General features: G+C 25.4%; 2 protein-coding genes, 1 long non-coding RNA gene and 1 other non-coding gene across 15 annotated transcripts; 2 read left to right on the plus strand and 2 right to left on the minus strand.

Annotated features, from left to right (window-relative positions):
• Positions 1-917: 917 nt before the first annotated feature.
• Positions 918-5687, minus strand: LOC727408 (slit homolog 1 protein). 4 transcript variants are annotated; one of them, XM_001123118.5, is made up of 5 exons: positions 5123-5687; positions 4336-4757; positions 3484-3811; positions 2818-3420; positions 918-2728 (listed from the first exon to the last, which is right to left on the minus strand). In XM_001123118.5, the coding sequence occupies exons 2-5, from the start codon at positions 4722-4724 to the stop codon at positions 1193-1195; spliced, it is 2856 nt and encodes a 951-aa protein (XP_001123118.3). In that variant the 5' UTR covers positions 4725-4757; positions 5123-5687; the 3' UTR covers positions 918-1192. The 4 variants fall into 4 exon arrangements, with proteins under 4 accessions (XP_001123118.3, XP_016768888.2, XP_006563860.2 ...); XM_016913399.2 differs by lacking the exon at positions 5123-5687 and having other exon boundaries at positions 4336-4431; positions 4554-4733; XM_006563797.3 differs by lacking the exon at positions 5123-5687 and adding an exon at positions 4143-4236 and having other exon boundaries at positions 4336-4477.
• A 1297-nt stretch (positions 5688-6984) lies between these two features.
• LOC100577587 (cytospin-A) lies at positions 6985-27213 on the plus strand. 9 transcript variants are annotated; one of them, XM_026442348.1, is made up of 14 exons: positions 6985-7077; positions 7411-7559; positions 11114-11211; positions 12991-13131; positions 19710-20055; positions 21417-21785; positions 21874-22086; positions 22155-22610; positions 22685-23120; positions 23371-25146; positions 25640-25834; positions 25905-26075; positions 26339-26724; positions 26809-27213. In XM_026442348.1, exons 3-14 carry the CDS (start codon positions 11126-11128, stop codon positions 26896-26898), a joined length of 4665 nt encoding a protein of 1554 aa, XP_026298133.1. In that variant the 5' UTR covers positions 6985-7077; positions 7411-7559; positions 11114-11125; the 3' UTR covers positions 26899-27213. The 9 variants fall into 9 exon arrangements, with proteins under 9 accessions (XP_026298133.1, XP_026298132.1, XP_026298134.1 ...); XM_026442347.1 differs by lacking the exons at positions 6985-7077; positions 7411-7559 and adding an exon at positions 8154-8444; XM_026442349.1 differs by lacking the exons at positions 6985-7077; positions 7411-7559 and adding an exon at positions 8205-8444 and having other exon boundaries at positions 19677-20055.
• TRNAC-GCA lies at positions 11985-12056 on the plus strand. Its single transcript has one exon. It is a non-coding gene; the product is annotated as a tRNA-Cys (tRNA).
• LOC100578949 lies at positions 16779-17526 on the minus strand. The gene is made up of 2 exons (XR_001703862.2): positions 17428-17526; positions 16779-16971 (listed from the first exon to the last, which is right to left on the minus strand). It is a non-coding gene; the product is annotated as an uncharacterized LOC100578949 (long non-coding RNA).
• Positions 27214-27364: the final 151 nt, after the last annotated feature.

Here is a 27364-nt window from a genome sequence, read left to right on the forward strand (position 1 = left end):
ATTTTTCTTCTACTATTTGTTTTTGGCGCATAAAACCAAACCAAAACAAAATATGAATTTTCATTTTTATTTTTATTTTAAAATATTTTAATTTTTAAAAAATATATATCACATTCTTATATCTTTAGAATAATCTCGCAAAACATAGCATATTTTAATATGCATGGCAAAACGCAAATATTTGATATAAAATATTCTCTACAAAAGCGATGTAATTCTTAATTAACTCAAATTTTTTAGCCCGAAAATAAAAAAAATAGGAAAATATTTTGAAATATTATATATTATATCAAAAACACTATCAAATATTCATTTATGAAATCTATTTTTTTTGTTATTTTTAATCTTATAAAAATTACTATGCAAATATTAATCGTTATTGTGAAAAAACAGATATTTAATAAATTTTTACTATCAGAAATTGATTCGCTGAGAAGAAATAGCACGCAAAATATTTCTACTTTCAAAACTAATAATTTTTTATGAGATATATTATTTATTTATAATATATATTTATAATTTATATATAATCAATATTTATAATCAATATATGTGTATTGAAAATGTAGATTTTTAAATTATTAATACACATTATATATATCCAAATATGTATATTTTAATATATTTTAAAAATCATAATCTCTAATATTATATGTTATAGTTGTTTCTTTCTTTTTTTTATATCTATGAAATAATATTATATTATAATTATTATATATAATAATTATTGTATAGTAATTATTTTTAAAATATAAAAAATATTTGATATTAAAGTATTTTTTTAATAAACACTTTCCAATAAATATATTTATACAAATTAAAATATAATTTTTTATGAAAACAAAGAAGAATATATTTATATATATAAAATAGGATATAGAATATTATAAGTTTAAAATATACAATAATTAATTATATTTTTTTTTATTTTGATAATCCTTTATTAACAATTATTAAATCCTTTATTTTCGCATTATATTATTATTATGCATTGCGTTACAAAATTTTTTTTAATATTTTCATATTTTTTTAATATAAATTATTAATTAAGATTAATTAAAAACAAAATAACAACAGGTACATTTAAACATTTGAATTATTTGAATAACAGTGTGCAAAATGTATTTTACAACAAATGAATTACAACAAAGATCATTATATGATATACTTAAGTATCGATTATAATATTTTTTTAATAAATTAGTGTTATTAGTATTGGTAATATAAATAAAATAGATAAATATCGATCAATATTAATGGCTGCCGAACATTCGGATGGACAATCAAAAGATCCATCAGTTTTATTTTGCAACAGAAGATTTCTCACCAATTTTTTACCTTCGCAAGAATTCTCAATTTTTATAAATCTAATTTTTCGAGCCTCTAAAAACTGTTCCAATTCAACTCTACATCTCCATTTCAATGGATTTCCAGAAAATTCAATAATATATACATTACGCATATCATTCAAATCGCTAGTAAAAATACATTTTAAATCATTCCCTTCTAGATTTAAATACTTTAATTGATTCAAATAGCGAAATGATCCAGATTCGATATACTTAATCGAATTGCCGCGTAAATCTAATCTTTCCAAATTTTCCAGATTAAACCAAGAAGATTCTATCATTTCCAGAGGATTATCCTGAATGGTTAAATTTTTCAATTTATTTAAATTATTAAATGCACCATGCTCTATTATTGTCAATCCAGAATTTCTGATAACGAGTTCTTGCAAATTTATAAATTTTGAAAAAGATTCTGAAGGTAATCGCGGTAGATGTCCCTCGTTAAATTCGATTGCAATGACATTTGATGGTATTGATTGCAATAACAATAAATTACCATCTATACATCGATATCGAATCCCTGTCGTATCTTCATGAATCGTACAAGATCCTTCAATAGTTTCATTCGAAAGAGGAATATTAGTCGTCACTGGAATTGGTGAGTCGGTAACAATATCAGATTTAAATGAGGAATAACAATCTTCTTTCAACAGGAATAATGTTTTATCGTATTTTATACCACGTTCATTTAAAAATTCTGCTAATTTGGTACCACATAGACAACTCCAAGGATTATTGGAAACATCCAGAGACGATAAATAACGTAATTTATGGGCCATATATTCAACACCGATGCAGTTTATATTGTTTTCAGATATGTCTAGATTAATAAGATACGGCAGTTGATCAAAGACATCATTTGTAATTCGATATATATTATTGTGAGATACGTCTAAATATCTTAGGTTGTAAATGCCCTGAACCATGTCTGCATTTATATATTCAAGTTGATTATTTCGAAGAGATAGGTATTCCAAATTATGAAGATTCGAAAAGGCGCGTGATTCAATTCTTTCAATACCACAGTCTCGAAATTCCAATCTTGATAAATAACCATCGAAGCGTGTGAAAGTATTTTCAGGAAGTTTCTTGATGTTAGATAAAATAACTCGAATTGTATGTGTTGTTGAAGGTATCAGATTCAATTCCTCAATAGATGTAATACCTCGGCAAGTGTAAATCGATCTAGATTTTTCATCACTTTTTTCTGGATAGCACGTACCTGTATAAATAGGAGGTTCCGATGTTTCTATATGAATTTCTGATGGAGGGGATAAAAGAGGCGGTTTTAATATCGATATATTTGTTTGTTTAATGGTATCTTCGAAGGAAGTCCAATGTATTTTTCCAGTAGTGATTAAAGTATTTTGAACAGTCGTCTATGTATATGAAAAAAATCATTTTTGTTAAAGTTTGTTTGTTAAAATTTTTAAATCGAACAAATTAACAGAAACGATTAGTGTAATACCTGTTGCTGATTCCAATTGCTGTTGTTATCTAAAATTTCGTTTTCATTCTCATTGCATCGACCTGTGTTAATTTCAAAACCAATATTTTTTTGAGTAAGGAAATTTTGGAGATTGTTTCGACAGCTACATAACCAGGGATTATTCATAGCGTCTAATCTCTCTAATTTTTTCAATTCAGCCAATTCTTCAATGGCTATGCATTGAAGCAAATTGTCTCGAATATCGAGATATCGTAAAGTATCTCTCATATGCCATAAAGAATTTCTTTCTATTTGTTCTATTTCATTTCGTTGTAAAATTAATTGTTGAAGATTGGTAAGATCTCGAAACCAATTGGTACTCAAAATAGGTAATCGATTACCAATCAAAGAAAGCCGTTGTAATTTATGCAAACCTGCAAAAGCTCCGTTTTCGATCATATTAATCCTACAGTCATTCAAATCCAAGCTTTTTAAACTATTTCCAAATCTGAAAAAAATATATTTTGGCAACGTATCTATTATCAAGCCAGAAATTTGTATCCATGTAGTTTTATCTGGAAGTCTGTTTAGAGAGGTGAGCACATTTGTTTGAAATTCATTTCTATGAATCATCATATGTTCCTGTAATGAAATAATCCTTTTTTCGTTTATCCCCTTGCATATTAATATATTACATGTATTTACCTTATTAAAGTTGTAGAACTGTTGTGCAACCGGAACAGAAGAAAGAATCGGAACTCCAATAGGTGTCATACATTGATATTTTTTACAAATATTAATTTGTCTCAAACATTCCATTTCTTGGACGATAGATCGAGATCGGAAATATTTATTCAATTTTTGTTGACACTCGCAGAGCCAGGGGTTTCCATCGATACGTACGGTCTTGAGATTTTGCAGATAAGATAGTTCCTCGATCGGTAAGCAGTTAAGATCGTTATCGCGCAAGCCTAGAACTTCTAATCTCGGCAGCATACGGAATACATCAGATTCGATGTGCACTAAGCCACATCTGTAAACAATTCCGACGTGTCTTTTAATAATTATGAATTCTTACATTATCATTTTTACATAATAATAAATTAACAATGTCAACAAGGACGCTAGCATTTGACAAAAAAAGAAATGCTATATATCCGTATATTGTAAATAATTCAGCCTACAATCAGCTTCTCTTGAATCTTTTTTTCTTTTCAGATTTTGACATTATATCTACAATTTACAATCTATATTATAACACAATAATTACTATATATATTATTTTGTTATTATATAAATTTATTTTAGATCAGATCACCAAATTCTTTTTATATAATCAATATCGTTTTTATAACTAACTATACCTTGAATTTTAATCCATGAAGTTAAAATAGATCCTAAGAATAGTTAAGTTAAATAATCCGATGTAGTACTTGATGATCCGGCATCGTCGAAGTCCTTAGCATGCCGGTTTATTGAAAGTTAATTGTACTAATTCAATAGATAATATTGAATCTCATTGTTTATAGAATAAACATAAGGGTAAATATATTTTACCTATCTAAAATAAGTTTCCTCAAGTTTGTCAAAGGACGGAACCAGTCGGTCTTAATTACGTTAATCTTAGTCCCATGGAATATCAGCCATTCCAGCCTATTTAAGCCAGAAAATGCATTAGGACCGATGAAGTTGATATGACAATTGTAAAAAGAAAGTCTTCTGAGATTTTTGAAACGCCAGAACGCATTGTCTGATATAAGATGAATACGGGATACCGTGAACTCAATCCAATCTGCCTCGCTAGAAACTTCATCGAGGTCATTCAGGTCGCCATGAGTGCAAACGTAGGCGATCGACCGTTCGTTATTTACAATCGGTGCTAGACTGCATTTGCACTCTGCGTGCCCAATTAGGGCGACCAACGCCCAGAGTAAAATCAAATGCATCTTCTCTTTCCAATTCTAGACTTGTCGTGTCACCTAAACATATATTTTCATTTTAATTAAGAGTCGATATCGTTGTCCAGAAATAGCAATACAAGTTTTGAGATTTAGATCTCATGTGATGTTAAAACAAAAAAAATTCATATTATCTAATTAACAATTCATATTGATCTATTGATCATTCTTGATCATCCATAAATTATAAATTTATTCAGATTATTAAGTTTGTTTTGTTTTTAAGTTTCTATTTTTAAGTTTAAAATCATATAATATTAAAAATTTTAAATTTAACTTCTTATTATCAATTATTTTATAATATTATACTATACTAATATATACTTTTCAGACATCAAAAATTTATTTTTACTTTGCATACCGGAAGCATCATTCACGCAACTTACCATGGTCATGTTTAAACGATCCAGTCGCATTCCTCTCGTTTCAATTGTCTCCAACGTTTCACTTTTAAAGATCTTCAAATATTATTATATTCTTATTTCCTCTCGAATTATCCGTTGATTTCACCGCACTTGATTCACTGATGTGAAATGATCTAATATCTGTTTATCATTGTTTCAAACATTGAAACATTTTGCGATGCAACATCTTCTTGTTGTTGCAATTGTCCACATTAAAAATATGGAATGGTAATTAATAGTTTCAGGTATTTTCAAAATTATTTTCATTAATCTTTATCTTCAACTATTTTCTAGTAATATATGGAATTATTATATTATCAATATATAATGAAACGGGAAAATTTATCTTGAGTTACAATTAATATCAATAAGACATCAATTTTTATTATTGTAATTGATTGATTGGAATGAGTTTCAGTATTGAAAAAAATATAAGTAGTTATTTATAAATGGAAATAATTATGCATCATGAACGCATCTGGAAAAAACTTAAACAGGTAACGAATCGGTGGATCGAAACGAAACAACGCGACTGAGCTCGTGATTCTCGTGCTTCCTCATTATATAAACTTCTAAGGCCAAGGTTGTCCTTGTCGTCCGCACCGATTGTAGGTACATACGCCGATCCCCGACCTATCTTTAGCATACGCTGCTCTAGTTTGGCAGAAAAACTAGTCTTTACTATGATGCATTTGCCAAAGTATGACGCTTAGTTACTACAGCTGCGGCTATATCTTTATGAATATAATTCTATTGATCAAATTAGTAGCAAGGTCTGGGTTAGGATTTGAGGGAGTTACCGGAAACGTTAACGCAATTTGATAGCCATTATTCTTAGTTATTTGCATTAGATATAAATTTAATATATTTTGCAATATATGTATATTAATTAGAAGAATTTTTTTAAAAAATTTAATCGCTTTCTACGCTAACGTAATGACTTTAATTACTTTTCAGATAATACATAGCTAATTTCGCTAATTGATTCAGATTAATAATTTAACTAATTTTCATTATATTGTGACACAAAAGCAAAAATTTTTTATGACATTATTGTGTTATATAAATAATTTAAACAATTTTTCTTTAATTTCTTTAGAATTAATAGAATATATTATTATTAGAAGAAGTATCTTGAATTAATAGTTTCGACACGGTCATGGTAATAATCCATGATCCAATTTTGCCAAATAAATTAAGCGGTGCATTGCTCTTCACGTATCTTATCTAACTCAACTCAATTGACTAACTCAACTCATATGTTGGATCATCTAATTTAGATAAGTAACCAAAATTATTAGTACCCTAACTAATTCATCTTGATACAATTATTTCATACAATTTAATTTCAATAAGGTATTGATTTAAATAATATTAATTATAAAATGAATAGTACATAAATAATATTAATTATAAAATCTTATAGTACATAATATATAATAAAAATATATCATCAATTAAAGATCAATTTTAATACTTTTTCATCTAGTTTATTTATTATAGAATCTTAGTATATAATAATATTTAGTATGATATGTGCAGATATTAAAATATTTTTTCAGTAATTTAAAATATTTTATATAAAATAAATAAAATAAAAAATTTGCACTAAATAATTTCCAAATTTCCATTAATTATTATTCATTTAATGAAAAATTAAAAATAATATTTTGTTGTTTTTTGTATAATTATCTTTAAAATAATATATCTGTGGATTTTGCGTAATAATGTAAATAATTGATGATCACTGTTATACTGTCTATTCATCTGTTCATCTTACCCATCTAAATTGAAAACTGTGCATCGTCATTATAACCGGCAGTCTCTTGCAAGCTGTCGTGGTGCATGCATTTGTTCCGCATTTCACCTTATTCGTAGAATTTCATCTTATTCGTAGAATTTGTCTCTTATTAATAAATTGTATTTTAAAAAGAAATGTAAGAATATTGTGTATAATAAGTAATTAACTTTTTATGATGTTCATAAATACACATGTTCATAAATACACTTTAAACATATTAATGGAATAGAATCTGATAAGTAACTTTAATTTTCCTAATTGCCATAGTTCCTCTATTAGTGTTAATTATTTACGTAATTAGTTAGAACTGTTTCTAACTATTTCTATAAATCATGAGATAATATCCTGTTCTTTATTAATTATAACAATTGATTCGATTTATTTTATAATCTGAACTTTATATATAATATTTATTAACTTAACTCTTAAAATGCATGTAAAATAAAAATATTTGATTTATTGTTTGTAGATAACAATTAAAAATTGAAATTTCAATCAAGAATAGTAAGAGAAAGCCTGCGAAAATTAAGCGAAAAATGGATAACAACAAGACCGGATCTCAACTTCGCGATCTATGGTTAGATTTACGTGAGACGTCACGAGCAGTAATCTCACCAGGTGGGTAGAAACGAACAGGTATTTGGAGCGCGACAGAAGTTTTCCTAGAAAATATTCTCCACAACTAGTTTCTATCATATGCAAAGGGATTCACATGTTACCTAATGCGTAGAAAATGAAATTAACGGTGATTAGGTCAGAAGGTCATCTAGTTCACATGCACCAAACTGACCAAGCTAATCGAACAACTGATCATATATGTATTTGCATACCATTGAACTATTTTCTAACGGGAAAAAATGTATATATGACTTTTTTTTTATTATGAAATTCTGAAGATATCATAAAGAAACAAAGATTTTTTTCATTGATGTATTGTGATCAATCAAAAAATAAATAAATAAGATCATTGGATGCTGCAATATATTTATATATTTGAAATTATAAAAATAATTACTTAATTTTAATTTAAACAAAATTATTATAAGAATTATTTGATTCAAAAAGGCATATATATTTCACAAGTAACAATAACATTGTCGGCAATTATTATGTATTATTAATCATTTAAAACATTCTTTTTCAATAGAAACATTTCAACTATTTTCTATATATTCTATATCTTATCTAAAAGTAATTAATTACAAAAGAAGAAATATTACAGAAATCAACCGATTGTTTATATAGCAAGTATCCAATTTATAGTGATGCTGAGCGAAGGGACGAACCAAAGAATGAGAGAGAGGGAAACGAGAGGTCAGCAGCAGAATAATGTAGAAGGAATGGCATGGATGTAGCCAGTTCGGATTGAACTGCCGAATAGCGCGGATCGTTTCGATTTTCATTTTTTTCGGTCGGTTCGTTCCCTCGCCACATTGGACATTTATTTATAGTTGATATTACTATTACAACCGTCGAACCATAAAATTAAATATCTATGTGCAGGTGCGATTATAATGAAGTTATGTCACATTTTATAATTTTATATATATATGTATATATATATATATATATATATATATATGTAGAAATGTGAGAATTTTGATGAAAATTAACGTAATTTTCAGAATTAGATTAAATATAGATTTAATAGAAATGTTATGTGTATGTATGGTTACATGAGATAGTATTGTAGTCCGTTTAAAGAGCGTTCAAGAGGAAAGATAGGAGATAATAAAGGTTACCACGCGACCCGTTGAATCGTTTACGCGGGTGTTATGTGTGTGGGTTGTCTGGTGTTCTCTTCGGTACCATCGAAGCTGTTGCTCCCGTTGACAAAGTGTAGGCCGAGGAAACAAGCCAATCACCGCCACACCCTACGACAAAATATGAAAAACGTTCAGATTCTATGAAACTATTGATGCATTTTATATATCCTGCATCTTTTCTGTTTTTGCTCATTAATTTAATTTTTACAATTCAATTAAATTTTAATAATTTTTAAACAATCCTTTAATTTACTTTTAAATAATTATTAATTGTTTCATATATCCATTTCAAAATTAATAACTTTTCTCAATATAATATTTAATATGATAAATCCATATAATCCTATATATATTGTAATATAAATATATAAATATATATTTTAAAATTTTATTAATTTTATGTTAAACAACTTTTTGATTTCAAAAAAATCGATTAAGATTCACATAATAATATAAAGATTTGATTATTTAATCTACTATCAAAATATATACAGATAAATCGTTCATAACCAATTCATAGATTCAAATTATTAGGTTATATAAGTATTCATTTATTCATACAACGAATTTCATAATTTATTAATTACATAATAATTATTTATTTTATAAGCAGCAGTAATAATTCGTTCTATAGAAATTCTAATTTAATAGAAATTACATTGACATTTAATGCTAATACCGATTAATTACATATCTTATGGATCAGTAGATTTTGTAACATTACATTATTCTATTAAACAATTATTTCTCTATATTTATTCTGATTAATTTTTATACATATAATCCAATGATCTTATAACTTTTTATAATTATTTTTTATTTATTAATTTAGGTTACATTATTATAAATATAACTATCATACTATACTAAATTATACTATAGAATATATAGAATATAGACTATATAGAATACTAAATTATTAATTAAAAATAAATTATATGATATTATATAAAAAATAAAAATCTAGACAAATTCATAAATTTTCAAAATACAAAGTCGGTAAATATAGTCGGTAATATATTCAAAATACAAAGAATTAAGTTTAAAATTTGATTATTTTTTTTGTTTGTTATGTAAACTACTATAAAATTATTATAAAAGAATAGGCAACAATCGCGAATTTAGTATATGCGCTGCAAATATTTCGCGTGGGCCACAAGTCCACGAATACGGGATAATATTTATGTACGTATGTACAAAACGTAGTTACATACTGTGCATGCATCTTTATTATTGGCCGAGAATTCGTATGCAGCGAAGTTCGATGAACCTTTACAGCTACGTATTCTTTTGATCGAAGTTCTTTTTAGTATATACATTCACTCAAAATCCACTAGATTTTATCAATATATTTGCAAGTTGCAAGTGTATTTAGTTATAAATAATTTTTTAATATTCATTTATACTTAATCTATTAAAAATTTTCTATTTATTTATAATTACATTTTCAAATTTATAAAATTTTAATTTCTTTTATTATAAGATTGAATATTTATTGAGATTATCAAAAAATTTAAATGCAAATATAAATAAGTTTCCAAATTACAAAATAAATTGATCGACAAAGTAAATAATTTTCATCTAATATTTTATTAAATTCAGAAATTTAATATATAAATATTCGCATATCTATTATCGTAGATATCTTGATGAACATATATATATATCTATAGATATTTCTCGACTTATCATGATTACTTTATTTCTTATCATATTACTTCAAATTCTATTGAATTTTCTATATACTCGGGAATGATATAGAATAATTTCAGTGATAAATGTTCTGTAAAGAACGCGTTATAGGTTAAGAAATTTGTGATTTCAGTGAAAATTTTGAACTATTATAATTGATAAATTGAGATTTTTTTACATCAAAGAGGTTATATATTAATTTTAGAAATTCATTTAGATTTCTAAAAATGTTTCGCCAATTACTGGATGCTCTAGGAGGAAATACGGTATGCTTTGTTCTATTGTAAAATTCGAGAAAAATCACTGATAGATTCTGTCCTTCCTAAGATATTTCTAGATCATACGTTTATTTGCACTTTTGCATCTTGCATTTTCGAATGTCCTTCATTTCTATAATTATTTAACACATGTTTCGTTAGTAATCACTATTAATACATATTCACAATGCAAACAGATCAAATTCGTATTCGTAAGAGAAGATAACTCGTCAAGGATGTTACACTTGCGGTTTTAACATTGCACTTGTATTATTAATTCAGATGTATTCACATGTGTTCTCATGCATAAATACGAACAGATATTATTTCAAAACTAATTTATATCATATAAGGGAACAATATATAATTTATATATATTTTTTTGTAAATTTAATTAAATATTGTATTAATAATTTGAATTATACTAATTAAATATTGTATTAATAATTTGTTATAGACTCGAAGCGGAATGTCCGTGGGTTCGGGAAGGCGAGCACCGTTTAAACGGGCAACAGTCACTTCTATATTGGTCACGAACAAGTCCACGAAAACTCGGTGAATATAAAAATTTCATATTAAAAATAAAGAATTAAAGAATTTTTCATTGATTACACGCTCAAGTTAATGTTAATATTAAAAGCTCTATAAAAAAAGAGAAATATATTTAAAATTTATTTTTTTCTCTCATTTCATCATTTAATGTTTATATGAATTTTATTATTAAATTTATATATTGTATGTTATATCTATTATATAATTATTGCGGAATCAATTATATATTTATTTTTAGATATTTTATAATTTTCTAACTTGATTAAAAAGATCAATAATTTAATTTTAAAGATTTCTATATTATCGATATAATGGTAATAGTAGTAATAGTGATAATATAGTCGGTAATAGTAGTAGATGAAAATTTGGCATGTAGATGGTGTTAATGGCCAAACAAACTGACAGTAATTTTTTGATTATACAATGATAATATATATAATAAACAACTGAAGACAGATTCATTCGACATTCGAACAACTGAAGACAGATTCATTATCTTAATCATAATATTTAGATTTTTTTCAATAGGCATTATTCTGTTTATCTGAAAAATTTTGTTTTATTATTTTTTTTAAAAATTCTGTTATCGCCATACCATTAAGTGATATTAAAGTGTATTAATAAATAAATAAATTTTAATTAAATAATCTTTATAAATATTTTAATTAATTATTTTTTATAATTAATTTTAATTTAAATTTATTGAGAGAATATAATTTATAAATATATTAGTATAGCATTTATATTACTATTTTAAAAAATTGAAGATAATAAGAGGGGATATAGCTCAGTGGTAGAGCATTCGACTGCAGATCGAGAGGTCCCCGGTTCAAACCCGGGTGTCCCCTAGTTTTTTTCTTATTTATAAAAAATTTTTCTTTTATAAAATAACATAAAAATTATTATTTTAAATTTAAAATAAATAAAATATAAAATAATAAAAAATAATTATTTATTATAAATTATATTAGTGCATATGCAAAAATATAAGAATATTTTATAAAAATCAGTAACAAAATTGCTTTTTTTTCTGTGTTTTAAAATTGTGTTTTAACATTAATATTTTTTAATCAAATAAAGATAATGTAAAACAAAAATGAAATTAATTTTATATATTACATTATTATTCCTAATAAATATATTGAACGAAGACATTGATTAGTATTTAATGATAGAATTGATCTTTTAATTGGTCACGCCTTAATGAATTTCATCATTAATTTTGAATCTATTCAAGTTTTTAAAGTTTTTTTTTTTTTAAAAACATGTTATAGCTAAGAATGATCAATTTATTAAATTAATTTAATGATAAACTCTATTTAATCATAATCAGTAACATAAGAAAATCAATGGAATAATATACATAAGAAATAATATAATTAATAAAATATCTGAAAATATGACATGTTTTAATTATTAGTCATTTTTAATTCTATATTATATATTATAATATATTATATTATATTCTATATTATAACTTGCTAATCTAATATATCTAATAAGTAAGTAATTAAAGATCTTGTATGTTACATAATTTTTTATTATTCATTTGATATGAATAAAACAGTATTATGAATATTTACAGAGTTCAATAATATTATGTGATTTAATTATTTATAAAAATTTTGTTCATAATGCATACTGCTAAAACATTGTTATAATTAATTATTGTTTTTATACTATTAAACTTTATACTAAATAAAAATTTTAAACTTCATCTCTTTAATTCTATGAATTTTTACAATTGTTTTGATCGATTAAAATTCTTATTGGGAATTTCAGATCGAAATCCGACTTAAAGCTATCGCCTAATACAGGCAAAAAACGGGACGTAGTTACATCATTTTTTAGTCCAAAACGACCAGCGACGAAAAAAGTCGAGCGTACTATCAGATACGAGACGAAGTTACAGGAGCGACACAAGTAAGTTTTAAATTAATTTAGACTGTTGAATTATTATACTTACTATGTATCACATATAACGATTGTATATGTGACAAATTTTATTAGTATATGTAGTAAATTTCTTTCTTTTGAAAAAGAGGAAAAAAGCAAAATTTTTAGAAAAGAAATGATATTACTTTGCTAGTAGGTTGATCTACTATATGAGATTGATCTTTTATTTCAATGATTTTTCAATATCACAAGATTTAGATATGTATATACATATGTATATATATATATGTATCAGATTATATCATATTTGATGAACATCTCTTTATTTTCTATCAGATATATAATGAATATGAATATGTAATATATAGAAAGAAAAAATAAGAAAATCGAATTTACAATTTTTTAACAAAAAAATTGACAATTTTATGTTCTTTTGTCATATTTATTAAATTCCTTATTGTTAATGTTCTTATATAATGAACTTTTTTATAAAAATTTATAATAAAATAATCAAATCAGTAAAAGTAAAAATCATATATTGCCTTTTCTAAAAATATTTAATTTACATGAATGTAAATATCTAAGATTATATATTTTCTCCTCTTATTAGAATACATCGATTGATTGTTGCATACAATAGTTTTAGCAATTAAAGAGATAAATTTTAAATTAGTTTCTTTCTTGTATCGGTTATAGTTTTCTTTCCTTTCTCTGTGATTAAAAGTCGCCATCTCCGTTAAAATAACCAAAAGTGCTCTTCAAAAATCATTTCGTATAATCTCGAAAAGATATAAAAAAGTAACAAATGAAACATTCAGTTATTAAAAAAAAATAATTCCTTATTATACTAATTATACTAATGCTTTCATTAAACAATTTCAAATCGATGATCTGTTCGAATGCAATGTTCGATTGATAACAACTGTTATCACATAATAATGATATCATTTTCTTATGAGTCTTCTATTGACTATTTATAATTAATTAATCAATATTATTTATATTTTTTATAATATAAATTTTCTTACAGTACGATATGATTTTTTTTTGTCAGATTAATATATACTATATGTTTTTTTTCTTCTAAAACGTTTCCTATTGAATCATGTAAGAAGTCCATTCTAACTCATTAATTGGTCGAATCCAATCCTTTCAGGTGACCATAAATCAAACTCTCTTATATCAAATAAATTATATTTATTTTTCCTGTAATTATCGCTTTCTGAAGAATTTATATTTATTAGAAAATAAAAGTTTGCAAATAACATATTATGGAGAATATTAGAGTTAATTAACGACATTTGCTCCTTGTCGTTGTTTAATTAATATAATGTTATAGAAAAAAGGATATAAAAAGAAAAAAAAGAAAAGAGATTGATTTTTAGAGTTTCTAAAATGGTTTATTCAACAAATCAACGATTGTGACAATAAGAGCAGCACTAAGTATTAACATTATACGACCTAGATACCCAGTAAATCAAAAGTCAATGAGCTACTCATTTCAACTCGATGCTTTGTATTTATAGTGATCCATCATAGAATGGTGTTCAGCCAAGTGAATACGTGATGAATTTAAATCATAATATAAATATAACTAAAGAATAAATTTATATACATATAAAAACTATTTACTATATTTAATATTTGAGAAAAATATTGAAGATTTCTTATATTTTTACAAAATTTTCAAAGAATTTTTATTGTCACAAATTAGATTTTATTACTAATATCTTAAAATATTTCTTTTTTTGATTTGACAAGTAAAAGATAAGATTTCTTTTTTTATACATTTCAATATTTATAACAAATATTTTTAAAAGACAAATAAATTATCATAGATGGAATCATTAGATTCTATAATATAGATGCTCATAAAGAGATACTTTAAAGGTCTTTGTATTAAAGATAAAGTCAATTGGGAGAAAACGGGCAATGGAATGACGTCAATGTAAGTTGATCGAAGAATCAGAGGAATTAACTAAGCATCTTTATTTATTCTCAGTAATCGTTTATTACTCATTTCCAAAAAAGAATTTAGAATTTAAATCAAATGAAACAAAACAGATTTCAGTTTTATAATCAATATTTATTCAATATTTGCATTGCAATAATTATTGTTTACTTTGAATATAAATATTTATATCAATAAAATTTGTATCTTAGTCATATAATAAAAATATATACAATACATCTTTTTTCCGTTATTTATTTTGAGAGTTGATCATCATTATTTTTTTATTTCAATTTATTGTAATCTTTATTTTTTCTTATCTTTTGCCAAAAAAAACTTAGAATTATTGTGTATTAAAATTCCCTCTCAAATCGCTATCATTATCAAACCAGACGTTTTTGTATAATTCCATCGCGTCACAATATGAACATATCTCCTACACCTGGCAATAATAATCTTTCTTTGGTCTCCTTGACGTGCAGATAAGGCCATAACATCAACAACGCATTCTCTTGGACGTGACAATTCGCAATCAGAATTTATATACATGTTGGTTGGATTGGTCACAGTGATTCAGGGAAAGCATACTGCATCAACCTTGATCTCATTTATCATGCAACCTGCTAACTTATGTTTCGCTCTATTTTAATATACTGATTCAAAAAGTAAATTAGTATAAATTGTTTTTTTTTAAATTAGAATAAAAAAGTTCAATTAAAAAATTAATTATATGAATATTAATAGAGGTAGAGAATTGAAGAATTCAAGAATTGCCGAGATAATAAATGTTTAATCAATCTTCTGAGCATTGCGTCTGAAGAAACGCACTGACGTAAAATGTTGTATAGAAACATTGTATAGAATACTAATCGAAGAATGAATAATGCGTGACCGTTTAAGAATCAACAAGTTAACGTGTCTACATCGTGGCAGACATTATTCCATTGATATTACTAAGATGTCCACTTTTGTACGCTTAATCAATATTAATTTTTTCTAAAAGTAATTATATGTTGTTCCAAACAATAATATTAATATTATTATAAGAGTATATATATATATTAAACTGATAAATTAATGAGATATTGAGGACATTCAGAATTTTTTTATTATTCTTTTTCTTTTTAATTTTATAAAGAAATTTTCATTAAAGACAATAAATATCCTACATAATCTAAATAAATATATATAAAATATATATTATAAATATATATTATAATAAATTTATAAAATAACGTTAAAATATATTAATTAATAAAGTATAGGTTAAGTTTTATTCTTTATTAAAAAAAAAAGATTTTAATTAATTTTTATTAAATTTTTCAAAATTTCTTATTAATACACAAAACAAAAAAACAAATTAAATTGAATTGTTGGTTATTCATTTTTAAAATTTTTAAAATATATAACAAATGCTATATAACAAATTTATTATGTTAGATCTGCCAATTTTGAGTTTTTTTTTTTTGAATTGGACATTTTTTTGAATGTTGGACATCAGCCAAATACTTTCCAATATTATAGTAATCATATAAATTTATATATTTATATATATTTAAATATTTGTTTTTTAAACTTTGATAGCCTCGATGCTTATATATACAAAAATATTTCCAACGAGAACATTTCCACTAATTAAATTTAATAAAAATATGCGAATTTCATGATGAAACATATGTATGCATTGCAAAAATGTAGCTAAAATACATAAGTCTATAGTCAGTATACTTCACGAATGTGTTAGCTTTATGATACGTGTGCATTTTGTACGCGTTACTTACCTTACCATGAAATCGACCCCGATCAGATTACAATCACTAGAGTCAAGTCATTGGTTTGATAATGCCATGAAAATAAATTGATTTAGCTTTTTACATTCTGAATAATCATTTTATTTCGTTAATTTTAAATAATATCTAAAATTAAAGGAAACAAAAGTTAATTTTAAGAATTTATTTTTTTTATATTGAATATATTTAAATATTATATAATTTGTATAATTCTATTTTTTTAATATTGACTTTTAAACATTCGTACTAATTAAAAAATTTCAAATTATTTGAAATGTTTTTTAAAAAATTATTTTTTAAAAATTATATTTTAATTTTAATCTAAGACTAAGATTTGATTTTAATTTTTAGCTTATCCGAATTTACTATAATTATATTATTAGAAGAAATTTTTATTATTATAAAAATACTATAATTATAAGATTTGAATTTATTTTAATTCAATCTATAATATTTATAATAAATGATAAACAATATTATATATCAATAATAGTATTCGATTTTGTGTTAAGAGGCAGATTTTATGTCATGAATTTAACTCATATATTAATTCTAAAGAAGTTTAGACCACCGGGTACATACCATATGTCGACCGTATGAGAAAACTGGTTGATGGTGAGACGACGTCTGCAGATTCCGTGGCCTCCTTAAGCAGTTTCTACCTCTTCTTCCTCACCCCTCTGTACTCGCCTAACTATCTTTGATGGTATATGTAAGTAAGTACTTACATACTTATTCGTTCCCAAAGAATTGACGCGGACTGTCTAATCCTATCGATTATCTCTGTTTCTTTATCTTTCATGATTGTAAATCATTATATAAATCTTTATTGAAAAAATCTAATAGGAAACTAAATAATTAAAATTCTATTTTTGAGCTAGTTAATTAAAAATGTGATTTTTTCTAGAAAATATGCGAATATGAACTATTATATATGATTATAAAATTTATAAATATAAATTTAATTTTTTCAAAAATTAATTTTTTTTTACTATACATTACTATTTTCTTTTTTAAGTAACTTATTATTATTTAAAAATTAAATTAAATTTTTCTTTCTTGCAAGAAATCCAAATTTTGCGCAATTAAAATTTCATTGCTCATACTTTTGTTGCATCGATATTTTGTATATTTTATTTATAAAATAAATATCATGTTCCTTCTGTGATAAACTGATTAAGATTCATAGATAAAAATAAGATTTTATTTATTTGGTTTTTGATTTTTTCTTGTATAGAAAAATATTTTATATTATAAAATATTTTATAACATGATCTCAAAAAGAATTAGCAATATTATTATTATGTCATAATTTTTTGTATATTTAATATCTAAACCGAATTTCTCAAGTCCTTCATCCGGCAAAATGGTTGAAACTTGTGGGGCAAATCATTCTGGTGAAAATCTAAGTCGAATCAGTCGAATCGTTAACAGAAGAATTGTCGAGAAAGTCTAACCATTGAAAAAGTGGGAGAAATTAATAGTGGTGATGGCACTTAGAAATGGAAGTGGGAGAAATACGGGTGTTCTATTATATTGTATTGTTTTGGTAAAGTTCCTATCTTACTCTATACTTTGACAATGCAAATAGGACACCCGTTATTTCTCCCACCTTCATTTCTAAGTGCCACTACCACTACCACTTTCTCCCACTCTTCCAATAATCAGACTTTTCCCGACAAGCTTGGTCGTCGATTCGTCGAATCTTGTATTCAGTGCTTGATGTACAGTGGATTGGAATATGTTGTTTTTCTTTATTCTTTGAAGAAAAATTATTATTTAGGAAAAGTGTTATCAACATTTTCAAGTTCTGAATTTAGAAATTAATGATTAATCTTTGGAAGGCTCTATTATCGATAATTAGAGTTTTATCAATGTGGCTACCGATGAGTTTGAATAATAATACAACGCTTCATTTCATCAAAAATTCATTTGGAAAGAGGTCAATTTTGCAAATTCCATGATCAAGAATGCAAATATATTTCTCACATAAACATCGAGAGACACAACACACTCGCGCTACAGAATTCAGCCGGTTGATGCAACAAGTGGTCGTCATCGGAGGTTGTAATCTAAGTGAATCTATACGTATTTTGTTGGAATTCGTATACATTCATGAACAAGGATCTCTAAAAGTAGTTCGAGGTCGAATAATTCTGTACGAATCTTCAAATTTCTCTTTGGACTTGTGTCACACGCTGCAAGAAACCGATTATTTTTCGTCGTGTAACCTTAACTTGATGACATGATTGAGAAAATCCGTTCGAGAAAGAAGTTGAAAAATTTTATTGATATATTTTAAATAAACTTAAAATGTTCTACTTAGTGAAAGTAGCACATACGTATAGTGTTTTCTTTACAAAAAATTTTCTATGTTTTATAAAGAAACTATAATTATAATTAAATTATAATTTTTTTAAATTCTTATTCATAGTGTAGTGTAAATATCTATAGTATCCTATAAAAAGTGAAAAATTATATGAATGAATTTTAATGCTGTGTATAAAAGCAACGATTATACAAAAACTAGATTGTATTTATATATTTATCGATAACGAAGTTTGATTTTGTGAAAGGAAAGTAGTTTTAGAAATGAAATTTTTATTGATTAAAATCTTGTTCAAATTATATATGAAGAACATATAAAAGGGAACACAGTGAAAATTTTCGTTCAGTTTTATGAAACTAAATAATTTTATCCAGTGAATTTACGCAATATAAATTATTTATAAATTAAATAATTTTAAACTATATTATCGATTGGAAAAATGAAACGATAAATCTTCGCGTTTTTGGGAATAATGATTTTTCAATTTCAATTGAATGCCCAGTGAAGTGTGAAGAGCGACCATGATGAAGTTCAGATCGCTGTTTCGCAGAGGCCAACAACAACCGCCGACGCAGTCGCAACAACAGCAACAACAGCAACAGATTTCGCTGCGTCAGGCGCCAAGCGCCTCTTCACTCGAGGTGAAGAACGAGAATTCATCAGCAGACAATTGGGGCTCCCTCGGTAAAGAAGGAGCTAAAGGAAACGCTAAGAGTAGTTATAATCCTAAGGGACCCGGCAAAGGGTCCAGGATGCAGGATCTTGAACGGGAGATTGAAGTGTTACGCAAGGAACACGTCCGACTCGAATCAAGTTTACGGGAAGCGTCTTGCGATGCTCAAAATCTTCTTGAACTACGTACCGAGCTTACTTCTCTCAAGGTAATATTTCAATATTATATGTTTCAATGTCTATAAAAATTTTAAGTCTATTTTTTTTACATAATTTATGTAAAAATTTTGATTTTAAATTAATTTTATTAAATTATAAGTATTTTCATAAAAGATATTTTAAATTTCAATATATAATATTTATATTTAATATATAAAATATTTATATATATATAATATAATATATATGTTATTTCCAAAAGTTTAGTTTTGAAAATAGTAGTAACTTCAAATTTTAAAATATATTTATAATTTTAATAAGACTTTTAATAAGATCAAATTGATTAAATCAAAAAAAGATATATATATTATGCTCATTACTATTTATATCATTTGTTTTTAATTCGATTCTTTTTGCTCCCCTTATTTTCAAATTTTTTTATGTATAAAATTACTTAACATATTTATAAATTTACTTTTCTCATTTCATTATTCATGTAAAATTATTATATAAAGAAACAAATTTCAAGGACATTTTTTATGCGATGAAGAAGATTGATATTTATCTCGATAGCAATGATTATAGATAGATAATTTTTTCTCTCTTGTTACATTTTTTGATATTAGAAAACAGATATTATGCAATCAATAAAATTAATCTTATAATTTAATTTAAAAATGCACTCGTATGTTTACTAAATTCATTGAATTAAAATAATCTATAAAAAAAATCAAAATTAATTTTTTATGAACTAATTAAATTGTCATTTTGTTCATATAAATAATTCTATAAATTATGATCCCGCCTATTTAAAAATAACCAGAGGGCGTAAAATATAAAGATGTTTACAAAGGAAGAAAATTTGTGAAGTGAAGCGAACGCTATGAAAAAACGTTGTTTCTCTTCATGGTATGGTAAACTTCGTTTTATAAATTGTTTGTACAACGAATCATAAATAGTTAACAATCATTTAAAAAATTATAAGATGTTTGATCGAATATTTGTGAACTTAACCTAAAATAAAGATTTATTTCGTCATATAATCAGAAAAGATCATAGGAAAAAATCGTTCACCTTGAATTAGAAACTTAGTATTCTCAATATCAGTATATTATACTACTATAGTATAACATATAGTATTTCTTTATGTACTCGATTCGAATAATTAGAATACAATCAATCACCATATTCTGATTTATGTAAGCGTCTGACATCATGTTTTTAATGTAAATAAAACAACAAAGAAACTGAGAAAAAAAATATAAACGTTTTTATTAGTTTTTACAATAGAAAATGTTATAATAATAAAATAATATACTTTGTAATGATTTTATTTCTGTTTTTAATACATGCTTTTAAAATTGTTTAATTAATAAAAGATTTCATGATTTTATTTTTATATTAATTATAGGAACAGCATAGTTTGGAATTAGAACGTCTTACTGAAGAAAATGAAACTCTTCGAGCAAGACTTAGAGATGTAGCTCATTCTCCTTTATCAGATTCAGAGAAACAACAATTACTTTTGGATGCCTCAAGATTACACAATTCTGCACCAGCATCAATAGCGATTCCTCAAGATGAAGGATCCATATCTGTTACAACTATATCGCAAGATAATGCTCAGTGTACTACCCCAGATTGGGATAAACATTCTTCTAGTTCTGTATCAGAAGTTTCTGTTGCATGTCTACAAGATAGAATTTTGCAAATGGAAGAAACTCATTATTCAACAAATGAGGAGTTACAAGCAACAATTCAAGAATTAAGCGATTTACAAGTATGTTTATATAAGTTTATAAATTTATAATTTTATAAACTTAAACAATAGTATAATAATATAACTATAAAATTCTCTTAATTTGTAGGCTCAGCTTACAGAACTACAAGCTGACAATGAAAGACTAACAGAAGAAAAAGATGTGCTGTTAGAATCATTATGTAGACAAACAGAAAAACTTGAAGACTCTCGTTCCAAAGTTGATACATTGCAAGGTTTATTATTAAGAGAAGAGCAACCTCAAGAATCTTCTAAAGGGTATAATACGGAACGAGAACAAAAATTAGTAGATCTTCTAAAAGTAAACACTCTTAATTTTAAAGCATTAAACTATGACATCCAATTATTTTTTAAATTAATCAATTACAGAGTGCACAAGAAGAACGAGAATCCTTGCTACAAAAACAAGAAGAATTAACATCTGAACTAAAAAGTCTTCGAGCAGCTGCAGAAATCAATGCCACAGAAACGGAACGATTAACAAAATGTGTTCATTTGTTAGAATCCTCAGTAGAGACAGCAAATATTGAAAGAAAGCAACTAGATATGGAATTAACAGAAGCTAGACAAGAAGGTGCAAATCGAAATATAGAAATCAGCAGGTTAACTACGCTATTAGAAAATGCCCGAGCGAAAATTGAAGAATTAGAACAATCGAGACAAGTAGAGAATAAAAGTGAAGCAGATGAACTTTTAGATGCTGCTAGAAGAGAAAAAGACACTTTAGAAACGCAAGCAGCAGCCTTGCAAGAGCAACTAGCACGTTCGCATTGCGATCACGATCGTCTTAGAGATCAATATTCACAACTTCAAGAAGAATATAAAGTATGTTCAATAAAAAAAATATATATATATATATATATATATATAATTATAAAAATAAATTTAATATATTCTAGGTAGCGCGTAATAATGCTAAATCAGCCATTGATGATCTGGAATATAGATTGGATCAATTGAAGGATGAAAGATTATCTGTGAGTACAGAACTACAACTTGTGAGGGATTCCTTAGCAGAGTTGCAGGCACAGTGTCAAAGGCATTTGGAAGATAAAAGAGAATTAAAAGCCGCATTAAATGAAGCTCAAAGGAGGGAACGCGATATTCAGTCACGCCAGTATGAATTAGAACGTGCTTTGACTGAAGAACGTAAATTGAGACAAGAAGAGATTACTGAATGGGAACAGTTTCAAACAGATCTCTTGATGACTGTTCGTGTTGCAAACGATTTTAAAACGGAGGCACAAAGTGAGTTAGAGCGAGTTGTAATGGAGAATAAAGCACAGAGAGATAAACTAAGAGCATTAGAAGCGCAACTTGATAAGCTAAATAAAGGTAAGTAAACTATTTTTAAAAGCTTTTATTTTATATATTGTTATCTAATATACTATTAAAATAATATACTATTAAAAAAAAGATATAATTATCACAATATAATAGGGAAACAAAATTTAATCAGTTTATATGCTTTTATAAGATAATTTCAAACAAACAATAAAAAAAGCCAGAAATGTAATGATTAATTCAATGCATGTTATTTGTTTTTCTTTTTTTTTTTTTTTTTTCAATTTCATTCGGATGTCAGGCAGCCTCACAGTATCTCAATGTAAGAGTTTCAGTAACATTACTGGAAATTCTTGCAAACCTACTGGCAATATTTTAAAACGTGGCCGTACCATTATAAAGAAGAAGTATGAGTCCAAGAAAGAAACATTAAAATTTGATCATTTTAAAACAGAAACAAAATCAAGTAATAAAGAGGACTTGAAAATTAACGATTTAAAAAACTTAAGTTCATTAATTATTTATAAAGATACTGAATTTGAAAATAGTAATGAAGTTTCATATCCTAAACAATCTCTTGAATTAAATGATAAATATTTTGCAGAAGAAATTAAGCATAATTTTGAAATAAAAAATAATTTATTAGAATCTAATGATTTTGAAAATCAATATTTTGCTGAAAAACAATCTTCAGTAGAATGTGATGATTTTGATAAAAAAGTGGATATAGAAACTTCCAAGAAAACGAAATCAAACAAATATTTCGATTTTACTGAAGACTATTCAAAATTTTACATACCAAGTATATCAGTTTCAAAAGAAAATGAAATTATGAAATCATCTTTATTAAAAAATATAAAAGGCATTCAAAATATCGGAACAGATGCTTATGGTATTGAAATCTCTAATAGTCGATTTTTCGTTCCTAAAAATTACATATATTCCGGTATAGAGAATGCAATGAATGATTTAAAATTTGAGGTAGACCCAGATATGAGAAAAATATTGCAAGAAAGCACTCAAACAAACAACAATTCAATAAATATAAATAATTTTAAAATAAATAATACCCAAGAATCTCAACATTTAAACGAGTCTAAAATAGAAAATGGATTTGCGTCCGATTCAAGAAATAAAGAAAATACTTTTCTCGAAGTTTCTGAATTCAAAAAATTAGAAGAAGAACATAAAAATAATTGTTTTTTATATAAAAAGCGTAGATTTTTGAAAAAAAATGAGTCTAAAACTAGTAGTAAAATTGTTGATTCTCTTTTAGATACTACTTATAAACAAAAATTATTCTCTTCTACTTTGAAAAATCGAAGCTTTTTTACTTCTCTAGATAATCTGAATTTACAAACTTGTTCTGATAATTTAAGTAATGAAAATATAAAAAAAATAAGGCAAAAAAAGGAATTTATACCTTGTAATAATTATAATATTGGAAGTGCAATATGCAAAAAAGATATCAATGATTCAGTATCTGCAGACTCAAACAATTTTCCAATTGAGCCTTACTTATATCAAAAATCGACAGAATTAGATTCCTTAAATCTTAAAAAAGAAAACGATATAAAGAGAGAAAAATATAATACATATCCTATTCTCTCTCCTTTGGAAAATATACCTAGATCTACTTTAGATAGTCCAGCTTTCAATTCACAATTTGCATTAAGGAAACTTATAACATCATATTCAGACAAAACTACTGCAGAATTAGATTCTACCTTGATGCAGAAAACTATTGGTGAAACAATGAAACTCGATGATGAATTACAAAAAACTGAAAAAAATTTATCTCTATGCGAAATAAATAGATTAAAACGTATGAAATTCTTAAATATGAACTTATCTCAATCTGAATCAAATGCAGAAACTAATATAAACAATTCTGTAATTATATATAAAAAAAAAATAAAAAATGAGAATTCCAATTTAAATTCAGATTCGAAAATAAATCAAAATAATAACACTTTAGCGTTCAAGAATAAATCTCTAATAGGAAGGACATCATCTTTAAGAGAAAAATTTGAGACGATCATAGAAGATGTGGATCTGAAACCAGGCCGACAAATAGGTACAATATGCGACCATAAGTCGCCAATAGTAGTGTGAAAACGTGATTGCTTGTACTTGCAGAATTCAAATCCCTATTGTCTGTTCTGGTTTTTAATTTTTAATGAATAAATGTATTAAATACCCGTAAATATACCTTTCTCGTTGTTAGTCTCAGATTTCTTTAAAACTTCTTCATCTTTCATATTCTTTAAATTAATTATTATATTTTATAATTTTTTTTGTATGATCCTCATATTTTGTTTGTATTCTGAAATTTTTTGTTCTTTGTTCTTTGTTAAAATATTTTTGTATAATATGATAGAAATGATAAATGTAAATACAATCGTAGTCTTACAATTGCAAATTGAAAGATAACTAAAATATTTTCTAGAAATTTTTTCTTGTTATTTATGTGCTTTCTTTTAAATGTAAACATAGTGCTTATTGCTTTTTTTTGTTATGTAATTTTTCTATTAATATATGTATAAGTATAGTTTCTTTTTGTTTTTCAGCTAATCAAAAAGTAATTCAACAATCACAACAAAGACCAGCAAGTACACCGATTGAAACCCAACATTGTGTGTTGACGAGTGTTCAACAGGAGATTGCTGCACGTCGAAAAGCTAATATTTCTCGTCAAGATTCAAGGTTATCTGTAAAATGTTTGATAGAAAGCATTGAAAATGCTACGAAACAAGCAAAAGCAGGTATAATGTAAATAGAATTTTTATAATATATTCTTATGTGATAATATAATATAATAATATATATATATAGGCCCTGGGAGTCGTAGTAGTTCTACGTCTTCACTTAATTCCATTGGAACGAATGACATAATGACATTAAAAGCTCCACTTCGAGAACAACAACAAATCAATAATCTTATTTGTACGACTAATTCGACGAATAATAATAAAACCCAAACCACAATTAGAAAACCATTGTCAGGTAATTATTAATAGAATAAATTAATCACGAATAACATTTAAAAATAATATTATATTAATAAATTTTAATTTTGATTATATTTAATTACCATTTTATTGTTAATAAATTAATAATAATAAAATTTAAATATATATTTTTTCTAATATCACTAAAATAAGATTATGAATTCTTTTAATTTTATCATGAAATTTCTATTAATACATAAAAAAGTAAATATGTATTTTATGAAAGCATTTAAATTAAAAAATTTTTAATAATTACAGAAACAAAGTCAACAGTACCTGTAGTGTTGAGCTCTGGCGAATTATTAGAATCTGCTGCACTAAATGCGAAGGCTATTGACTTCGTACGACGTAATAGCGTAACGGACTTATCGGAACGTAAAGATCCTCTTTGTGGTTTAATAAAAAATGGAGGCTCGAAACGAAATGCATTGCTTAAATGGTGTCAGAATAAAACCATGGGTTATCGAAATATAGATATTACGAATTTTAGTAGCTCATGGAATGATGGTTTGGCTTTTTGTGCTATTCTTCATTCCTATCTTCCACATAAAGTACCATATGACACATTAACACCAGTAGAGAAAAGAAGAAATTTTTCTATTGCTTTCTCCGCGGCGGAAAGTGTTGGAATACCTACTACGTTGGTAAATATAATAATTAATTAATTATAATAATTATTAAACTATATATTTGTGAATAAAAAAAATAAAACATTATTTCATTCACAGAATATAGGAGAAATGTGTCAATTAGAACGACCAGATTGGCAACAAGTTATGACATATGTGACCAGTATTTATAAACACTTCGAAACATAATTTTCAATTAAATGTCTCCCAATGTCAAAATGGATTTTTTATATGTTAAGAATTCACTAAATTGTGAATATATCAAGAATAAGATCATCTAGTCAGATAAAAAATATTTTTATGGAGACAAAATTGTTTTCAAGAATACTTTAATTTTGAATTTCTAAGAATTCCTGGAATATAGCACTGCCTATGTATAATCGTGAGAAAAATATGAATTATGATGAAATTGCTTTTTATTATGAGACTGATTGTTTTTAATATACATATATATATATATATATATATATATATGTTAAGAACCAGAAAAAAAATATATAGAAACAAGAATTTATAATGAAAAGAAATATAACCAGAAAGGAAATGTGTTTCTACAAAAGAAAAACAAATAAAGAAAAATGCAAGCTTTATCAAATCTTCTTGTGCCTAAATTATGTATTGTATATGTTTCAATGCCTCTTTGGCAAAATCATTA

Source organism: Apis mellifera, linkage group LG8 (genome assembly GCF_003254395.2).
Source record: "Apis mellifera strain DH4 linkage group LG8, Amel_HAv3.1, whole genome shotgun sequence".
NCBI classification, from domain to species: Eukaryota; Metazoa; Arthropoda; class Insecta; order Hymenoptera; family Apidae; genus Apis; species Apis mellifera.